At 44.3% G+C, this 9,898-nt stretch overlaps 1 protein-coding gene across 4 annotated transcripts in view; it reads left to right on the top strand.

Moving 5' to 3' along the window:
* Positions 1-341: 341 nt before the first annotated feature.
* The window catches only part of MTOR (mechanistic target of rapamycin kinase), a 99,879-nt gene continuing 90,322 nt past the window's right edge, over positions 342-9,898 (top strand). For all 4 annotated transcript variants that reach the window (XM_083750044.1, XM_083750042.1, XM_083750043.1 and 1 more), the window contains exons 1-7: positions 342-471; positions 2,498-2,660; positions 3,502-3,610; positions 5,213-5,445; positions 6,189-6,389; positions 6,817-6,951; positions 8,157-8,429. In XM_083750044.1, coding sequence (XP_083606170.1) covers positions 2,541-2,660; positions 3,502-3,610; positions 5,213-5,445; positions 6,189-6,389; positions 6,817-6,951; positions 8,157-8,429 — 1,071 coding nt within the window. In that variant the 5' untranslated portion in view covers positions 342-471; positions 2,498-2,540. The remainder of the gene's footprint in view (positions 472-2,497; positions 2,661-3,501; positions 3,611-5,212; positions 5,446-6,188; positions 6,390-6,816; positions 6,952-8,156; positions 8,430-9,898) is intronic.

Genomic DNA, 9,898 nt, shown 5'->3' with positions numbered 1-9,898 from the left:
AAGTCTTGAGCTCTCTATGGTTTATGATAAGCTTGGCGCACGCGCACTTGCGACTCCTGCTCGGTCCTGGGCGGAAGCGACTGCGCGACACCCCCACCTTCCCTCTTAACTGGCGTCCTACTGGTCCTTGTGAATGTCAATCTCCCAATTTTTCTCTTCTGATTAGACGGTTTCTCCGTACCGCCCTGAGAGGGCGGGGAAAAGAGGAAGGTTGCTTTCTTCTTATTTATTTTTTAAAGAGGGCGGGGACAACACCCTGTCACTCCCTCCTCTTCTCTATTTCTACTAGCAGGGCCCCTATCCGTCAACAGCTTGGAGGCTTCTGGTTGGTTAGTTTAGCCGGTTAGGGGGCGGTGCTGACACTGAGGGCGGGCGCAGAAGCGGGGAAAGAAGGCGAGCGCTCTGCCGGGCCGCGAAGGAGAGAATGAGGCCGAGGAGGCGGTGAGAGGAGAAGAGGAAGGAAAGGAAAAGGTGACACTCGGGGGTGAGGGAGGCAAAGGGGTTGGAGGAATTACCTCGGGGTTTGCATTTTAATTTTTACCTCAGGATTTGTGTCTACTCGTGAGTAAACTTCGCCAGTAGAGCTTACTCCCAGGTAGGGCTGTCCGCATCTCAGTTCCGTTCTGCAGTTTCTCTGTATCCCAATTACGGTTTATTGCCGTTTTCCTTATTAATAATACCTTTTAACGTAACAGCTTGTGTGTGTGTGTGTGTGTGTGTGTGTAAACACACATATGTATAGGTTCTTAAGAGGTAGTATCCATATTCATATATATACATGATTATATACAGTGATACCTCAGGTTACATGCGCTTCAGGTTACAGACTCCGCTAACCCAGAAATAGTGCTTCAGGTTAAGAACTTTGCTTCAGGATAAGAATAGAAATCGTGCTCCGGCGGTGCAGCGGGAGGCCCCATTAGCTAAAGTGGTGCTTCAGGTTAAGAACAGTTTCAGGTTAAGAACGGACCTCCAGAACAAATTAAGTACTTAACCCGAGGTACCACTGTACACACACACACACACACACACACACGTGTATGTATACACATGTATGTATATATGTATATATGTGTGTGCATGTATATGTACATGCACATACAGTGGTACCACTTTAGCTAATGGGGCCTCCTGCTGCTGCCCCATGATTTCTGTTCTCATCCTGAAGCAAAGTTCTTAACCCAAGGTACTATTTCTGGGTTAGCGGAGTCTGTAACCTGAAGCGTATGTAACCCGAGGTACCACTGTACATATATATATATAGAGAGAGAGAGCCTCTTCTAGGTGGTATCCAACTCAATGCTAGTCCTACTCAAGAGTATTTCCATTGTAGCTTTGTTTTCAGCTGTTCTTTATCCATAAAACAGTCTGGAGTCCCTGTCAGAAAAAGGTGGGGCTTAAATAAACAACAACAACAACAAATAATGAGCCTAAATTAGTTGTGCCCGTTAATCCAAGTAGGTTGCATCAGATCAGAGACCTGTAACATGACGGACTTGGTCTTGCAAGGGTTGCATCTCTTCGATTAGGCTTCCTGTCAAGGATGGCACTGGCTTTATTGCTTGTCATTGGTATTATTATTATTATTTAGTCATTGCTAATTAGAATATATACACACACACACATTAACTACACACACATATATAAACACACACACATATATGTGTGTGTGTGTGTGTGTGTATGTATATATACGAAAGCAAATATATATATATATATATATATATATATATATATATATATATGCGCACGCACACACAGTGGTACCACGGATTTCAAGTGTCTCGGAAGCTGAACATTTCGGTTTTGGAATGCCAAAAACCCAGAAGTAAATGCTTCTGTTTCCGGACATGCCTCAAAAGTCGAACAACTTTCGCTGAGTTACTCGCCCCCCCCCCCATATTTTCTCAATTGAAATTGCAGACTGCCCTTTGCGCCTCGGTTTTTGAAATGGTAGCAAATCAGTAATCAGTGCAGATCTCTGAGTACAGGTGTTATATGCTGACAAAGCCTCACTCCCATCAGCAATCGCCCTGCAGCATTCTGCACTAACTGCAGTTTCCAGATCAAGCGTTAGGGAAGCCCCACATAGTGCTCATTGCAGTAATCCAGTCTTGAAGCAACCAGTGCATGAACTACTTGTGAACTATCCAACAGTGGGATAAAGAATTCTATTGTTTTATTTACGTTTTATTGATTCAATATGCTGTAAACCGCTTTGAGATTTTTCTTAAAAATATAAAGCGGTATAGAAATTAAATAAATAAATAAATATTGCCACAGCTTGTTGAAAAAGGAAAAGCTTCCATACGTGCTGAAAAGACCATAGAGATGAATTATGTATGCCTCTCTTTTGAAGCTGTCCCATTTTTGCAGAATCTCCAAAGTAAACTGGAAACATAACCCCTATGACAGAGGCTTGGGATGAAGTGACCTGCAGCCTTCTCTTTTTTCACCAGTTCGTAATGGTCTCTTTCTGTCATTCTTTCTCCTTAAGGGCCCAGACGAGTTGATGTTTCTCGCTCTGATTTGCCGCCACCATGTCGGGGACGGTCATTATCCTTCAGCAGTTTGCTGGTGGCCTCAAGAGCCGGAACGAAGAGGCCAGGGCAAAAGCTGCCAAAGATTTGCAGCATTATGTCACCATGGAGCTCCGTGAGGTGAGTGAGATGGGAGGAGAGCTGGGCAGAGCTCCATATATGTTTTTCCTGGGAGTGGAAGCCTGAACGACGTATAATTTCCCTTCTACCTTTCCAATAAAGTCTTTGCTTTAATGATTTAAAGTGGAATTTGCTGCCAAGGAGTGTGGTGAAGTCTCCTTCTTTGGAGGTCTTTAAGCAGAGGCTTGACAACCATATGTCAGGAGTGCTCTGATGGTGTTTCCTGCTTGGCAGGGGGTTGGACTCGATGGCCCTTGTGGTCTCTTCCAACTCTATGATTCTGTGATTCTATGATTTCTTTGCTTCAGTTTGTTCACATTTGCCTTTCCCTTCCCTCAGTTGCCTCTCCCTTCCCTCAGTTGCCTCTCCTTGCTGTCAGACTTAGATTGTAATCTCCCTGGGGGCAGATACCTTTCTTTGGATTTTGTTTGACGTGTACATCATGTAAACGGGTGCCGTTTAAATAATAATTTGACCCACAGGCTATTTAAAAACATTTTCAAATTTCATAGGCAACTGTCCTCCACCAGGCCATTCTGTCCATAGCTGAACCCTTTTAATTGGAGAGCCTGGGATTGGGCCTGGAACCTCCTGCATGCAAAGCACATGCTGCAATACCCAACTCTGGTTCCTCTCCAACGTCCAACACCTTTCCATCAAGGCACAAACGAGAAAGCCTGAGAGATTTCTTTGAGTTTGGATCAGTCATATGTTCTTAACACTTTTTATTCATTTCTGCCTCCCCCGTTCCCCCGCACAATTATGGAGACTGGAAAAGCTTTTATTTATTCATGGCCAAGGACTGCTTTTCAAAAATTTTTGTTTGTTTTCTCCTGCACAGATGAGCCAAGAGGAATCTACCCGTTTTTACGACCAGCTGAATCATCATATCTTTGAGCTTGTCTCTAGTTCAGATGCAAATGAGAGGAAAGGGGGCATTTTGGCCATAGGTAAGTGCCTGCATATTTTGTCTAACAAAAATTTTGATATGCTGAGAGTTCCTTTATTTTTTGTCACATTGGGTTATAGCATATTCCCTCCCTCCCCCCCCCCTCTCTCTCTCTCTCTCACACACACACTTATAAATAGTTCTTTTGTTTAATAACCCAATGTAACCCAATGTTTTGACAAGAAAGCCATTCAGAATGCAAAAAAGAACAATTAAAAAAGGGGTATTTTTATTTTATTCCCTACATTTTAAAAAAGCCTGTGTAACAGCTTGTTCTGCTGCCTTACAGCCTCCCCTTATTCTAGGAGTGGGGAATTGGATGGAGTCTCAAGGGCCTGATAGAGAGACTTGACAGGGGGCACATTTGGCCCTCAGGCCTGATGTTCATCACTCCTGCCTTATACCATGCAGTATTATTATTATTATTATTAGCCTTTTTTTAAACATTCAAAGTGGCCATAAAAACACAACTTCAAACAATATTGTAAATAACTGAAATGCTGTTTCCTCTCCTGCCAGGGAGCCTAAACCTCCAATTAGCTGGAGAGGGGGTGAGTGAGTGAACCCATTGTCCATTTTTCATTTCCACTTAGCTGGGCCTGTTTAGGAAAAAGCTTGGCAAAAAGATGGATATTTGCTTATTGGGAATGGAAACTGCAGAGCGGAGTTCTGTAAGCAGCAGAATCTGCTGGACAAGTGGGACCTGCAGCTCAGTATATGACAGTGTTGAATATTCCTGTTTGGGTTCTAGCCAGCCTTTCCTTTCCCAAGATACTCCATTCCATTCCACTTTTCTAATAGAATTTCAGCAGCCTTCAGCATGCTAAGCCATCATTAGACTGTTGGTGTGGGTGTGGGTGTGTGTTCCCTCCATCCTTTGTTTTTTTCCAATCTAAATATTTTTTTCTTTCCTTTCCTTTTCTTTCCTTCTGCAAACCCCGGGGTTCCCTCAAGCCTGCTGTTACCTCTCTTATGTATGGATGGTGCTCTTTTGCTGTGTAAGAATCTGCTCTTGGAGTTCACTCTTACTGTGCGGGATGATAATTGTATATACACCTTACCAATCAAGCCAGGGATGGAGAACCTCAGGGCTGGGGCCAAATGAAGCCCTCTGGGCCTCTCTGTCTGGATCTCTGGCCTCTCCTCAGTCCAGAGAGTCCCCCCTCAGACCTACTTCATATCCCCCTGGAATGTTTTTGCCTGGCTGGAATGTGTCCTTGAACTCTGACAGTGCCTCTTGTTTGTCTGGAAGAAGGATAAGGAGTGGCATGTGAGTGTGTGTAGAAGGCACCTTTGTACAGTAGGCTAATGTTTACATTAATTGCTTGAACCCCTTTCGCCTATCCGGCTACAACATGTGGCCCCTCAGAAGGTTGCCCAGGAGGAAGTGTGGCCCTTGAGCTGATAAAGATTCCCCTGCCTCTGAATTACGATTTTCAAAAATGGTGGGTTGTCTTTCTCTAGGCTGGTTTGCGGTATAGGAAGAGGTAGCAGGGATATGTTTAAATTAGTGAATTGTAGGGATATTCGCTTTCTTCCAATGTCTTACCCAGCTATGGCACTTTTGAAACACCCCCTGGCATTTTTCTTTTCTTTTCCCCAGCGAGCCTAATTGGCGTTGAGGGAGGCAATGTCACCCGCATTGGCAGGTTTGCCAATTACCTAAGGAATCTCCTTCCTTCGAATGACCCCGTTGTTATGGAGATGGCCTCCAAGGCCATTGGGCGCCTGGCCATGGCAGGTGACACCTTCACAGCGGAATACGTCGAGTTTGAAGTGAAGCGGGCTCTGGAGTGGCTGGGAGCCGACAGAAATGAAGGACGGAGGCACGCGGCGGTAAGAGTCCATTCTTTGGATGCAAACAGCTCACAGGGCTTTTGAGGATTTCAGGAGTGGTACTTCAAGGGGAGATCCGGAGCTGGGAGCAAATGCCTAAGCCTTGGTCATGTCTTCCACTGTTTTTCCTTCCTCATCTCAGTGTCTTCCCTACCCAACCATACATTTAACCAGTGCTGTTTTGAAACACCAAACTTTGCACCATACCATAACATAAGGCAGGGTTGTCCAGGAAGTTAACCGCTCTAAGGGCATATTGTGCTATGAAACATGTGTTTGGGTTTATACCAGCTTAAGACTCTCTGCTTTCCCCAAATTAACTTTTGGAATTGTAACCTGTTGATGATGCTCAACCCTTGCTCAATGGGGGATTCCCACCCCCCAAACAAGCACCAGATTCAGATATGTTTCTCCTTAGGACCACAGCAGGGGAGGAAACAATTAAACTCTCCATCCACTCCTGTTGTGACCTTGATAATTATTAAACTTCCTCCCCCAGCAGATGCTATTTGTGTTTCTCAAAAAACCTGTGTGTTAAATGCAGAGCCGCATTTACTGTTGTATCTAGTTTGGCCTTGTGAGTTAGAAGTTGAGTATGAACAAATCTCCACCTTGCTCTTTGTATGAGCTTCAGACAGAAGGCATGACCCCTGTGAGTGAGCCTGCCAGCACTGTTAGTAAGCACCTGATTTCTTGTTTCCTTCCTCTTGACTCGTATCCTTTCACTCTTACCTCCCCTCCAGGTCTTGGTTCTGCGAGAGCTGGCAATCAGCGTCCCCACCTTCTTTTTCCAGCAAGTGCAGCCATTTTTCGACAACATCTTTGTGGCCGTGTGGGACCCAAAGCAGGCCATCCGTGAGGGAGCCGTTTCTGCCTTACGAGCCTGCCTCATCCTGACTACCCAGCGAGAGTCAAAAGAGATGCAGAAACCACAGTGGTATCGAGTAAGGAGAAAGCTTTCAGGGCTTATGTGGGTGGAATAAGCTCCTATCCATGCCACACTATTGTAAATAATGCTCCCCCTCCTCATTTAATCCCCACAACAACCCTGTAAGGCTAGTATGAGAAGTGGTGACTGACCCAAGATCACCCAATGACCTTCATGTAAACCCTGGACTCCCAACTCTTGGTCTGATGCTTTAAGCACTATGCCACGCTGGCTCTCAGCATTCTAAGCCTTGGCATTCTTGGTGGAAATCTCAGTTCAGCCATAAATCTGCTGGCATGTCTCTCAGCCTCGCTGCCCAACTCTGTGTTAATGAAGATAAAACACTGACTTGCTTGACAGTGTGAAGGAATAAGATACAAGTGTTTGAGCAGTAAGAAAAACAGCTATATAAATGCCAAGTAATAATAATATTGTCATTTTAGCAAACATACGAGGAAGCTGAGAAGGGTTTTGATGAAACTGTGGCCAAGGAGAAGGGTATGAACCGTGATGACCGCATCCATGGGGCCTTGCTCATCCTTAATGAGCTGGTGAGGATCAGCAGCATGGAAGGAGAGGTGAGTTGATAAGAAGGGGGCACAGCTGGGTGCTACTCTGGATGTTGAGCTACGAAACTAGCTCCCATAGGAGGCAACAATCGCCACCAACTTGTACGGCTTTAAAAGGGGATTAAGCAAATACATGGGACAATACAGCTATAAGTGACTGCTAGCCATGTTTCACCTCCACAGTTGGAGTCAGCAATGCTTCAAAGTATCAGTTGCTGGAAACGGCAGGAAGGGAAGTGCTGTTGTCTTCAGGTTCTGCTTGTGAACTTCACATAGGGATCGGGTTGGCCACTGTGAGAGCACAATGTGCCATTTGCCTGATCCAGCAGAGTTCTTAATGTTCTTCTGTCAGCTAGTTTAAGGTTGCTGATTTGAATCAGAGCCCACAAATATATTGAGGTCGGTCTGGTTGGGCCAATGATGACTTTTTAGAGTCAGCTTGCATTGCAAATATTTGTGAGCTGTTCTTGCCTGCAGTGACCAGGTGCCAACAACCTCTTGAAACTCCTCCTCCTCCTCTGCATTAAATGGCAGAAAAGCAACCAAAATATGGCAAGACTGTAAAAGGCCAAAGAAATTATGTGTCCAGATTTTGCATAGAACCCAATGACTCTCTTGTGTGTTCCAGACGATTTAGGAGCATGTTCTCAGGTTGGGTTCATTAACCTTCCCAGGCTTGAGACCCATCTTTAATGCCAACCTGAAACAAAGGATCCTGGTTTGATTTTTTAAAATATATCCTTCTCCCCCTACTCTTTTTGCTCATTTTCTTAGGACATAGCTGCACAGCGGATGAACTGTATTTATCTCTGAGTCCATCTCCTTTGGGCAGGCATGGCCAAATTTGGCCTTCTAGCTGTTTTGGGACTACAACTCCCATCATCCCTAGCTAACAGGACCAGTGGTCAGGGATGATGGGAATTGTAGTCCCAAAACAGCTGGAGAGCCAAGTTGAGCCATGCCTGCCTTAGGAGTTATTGGGAATGATAGTTCTGTGTGTATTTAGTGGAGGAGGCTGCATGGAAGCTCAGGTATAGACATGTAACGAAGAGGTAAATGATCATAGGCCACACTGACAGGAACTGTAGCCCAAAAAATCTGGAGGGCATCTGGTAGGAAAAGCCCAAGCGGGCTGATCTTCTGTTGCCTTCCATGCTGGGGTGGGTGGCCAGGAAAAGCAGCATTAAACATCCTCTTCCTTCCCTTCCCCACAGCGTCTTAGAGAAGAGATGGAGGAGATTACACAGCAGCAGATGGTGCACGACAAATACTGCAAAGACATGCTGGGCTTTGGGACCAAACCTCGCCACATCACCCCGTTTTCCAGCTTCCAGTCTATACAGCCTCAGCAGTCCAATGCCTTGGTAGGGCTACTGGGCTTCAGCCCCCACCCAATAATGGGTTTCGGCGCATCACCTGTCCCACCCAAGTCAACCTTGGTAGAAAGTCGGTGCTGCAGAGAACTCATGGAAGAGAAGTTCGACCAGGTGAGCTTGAAACACCCCCCCCCCCCTTATATTGCCCTTAAAACTGCAACAAGACAGGCACAGCTTGAATAGCATCCCTTGGAGTTATGGAATCCCTCTGTTCATCTTTTCACCTGTTGCTGAAGAGAGATAATTTATGCGCCCAGTTCAAAATTTCCCTCTGAAGAAGCTCTGCGGTTATACATACTTGTTGATGAGTGCAGCAGTGAATGTGGCTCATTTCAACCATTGCGGCAATCTGTTCCATGCATGCAACAGGCCAACCATGATACTGCACTGCTTTATTGTCTGCTCAGCTTGTAAGGTCCTTCTTTCTGCGTGTACCAGCCTCCTAAGGCAGAGTAAAGACCCATAGTATAGTTTGTGAAATCAGACATAACTTCAAGTCAGTGCAAATGGCTTTGTAAATTAGCTGCATCCATAGTTTCATATTCCAGCTTATGATCTGACATGGGTTCAAATGTGAAAATCAGTAGTGTTTAAATAAAACATTATTTTGTGTGTGGATGACAGTCAGAGCTATTTGTTAGAAACCATTGATCAATGCAAAAATACAAGGAGCAAATGACATTTGTTTAGATGAGGTTTGATGGACTGAGAACATCTCCATACAAACCTTCTGTCCTTTCCATCCTGGAAAGGAACAGAGAAGGACTGGAGTAACCTCACCATGCTCATTTCAGAGCTACTAGCCACAACTTTCAGGGACTTCATCCCTTCTTTGCCAACTCCCACAGAAAGTCTTACATTGAATGCAACAGTCCTTGCTTCCCAGAAAAAGGTAATGAGATCCCTCCCATTTGGTTCTGGTTCTCTGCCGGTTCTATATGAGTTGACTCTGGCTCCCATTCAGATACCAAGAATTTGTTCTATTCGGAGTAGGTCTGGTGGGTTATATCCAATACTGTACTGGTCTTGCTCAAAATGTACCCACTGAAATTAACAGGCCTTAGTTAGCCATGTCAATTAATGTTGGTGGGCCTACTCTGTATAGGCTATACATCCCCATGAAATGAATGGACATAGCTAACTTGGGTCTATCAATTTCAGTGGGTCTGCTTTCGGTGAGACTTGAGTGGGATACAAACCAATGTATGTGTCTAATACTAAAGTTAAAGTTACTGTGATTATTTTTTTATTATGCTATCTATTATTATACTTTTTATTATGTTTTTACAACTATGTTCCGTAAAGTGTTCTTAATGTTGTATACTGTTCTACAATCTTTTGATAAAGGACAGCATATAAATTGAAAACAACAACAACAACAACAACAACAACAAAACAACAAATAATAATATAGATAATTACTGATAAATAATTCTACAGTAGACAGCCATTGAACTTCCTGTGTATTGCAGATTTTAAACAATTTTAGAGGGACTGAAGTGTATCTCAAACAATGTTTTAAAACTATCCCTTGAAGTGCATTTCTCTCACTATTCTACAAAAGAAAATTGTTCATGAGA

This window comes from Podarcis gaigeae (genome assembly GCF_964106915.1).
Source record: "Podarcis gaigeae genome assembly, chromosome: 8".
Classification (NCBI taxonomy): Eukaryota; Metazoa; Chordata; class Lepidosauria; order Squamata; family Lacertidae; genus Podarcis; species Podarcis gaigeae.
The sequence above is the reverse complement of the archived record's forward strand: the minus strand, read 5'-3'. Positions and strand labels throughout refer to the sequence as shown.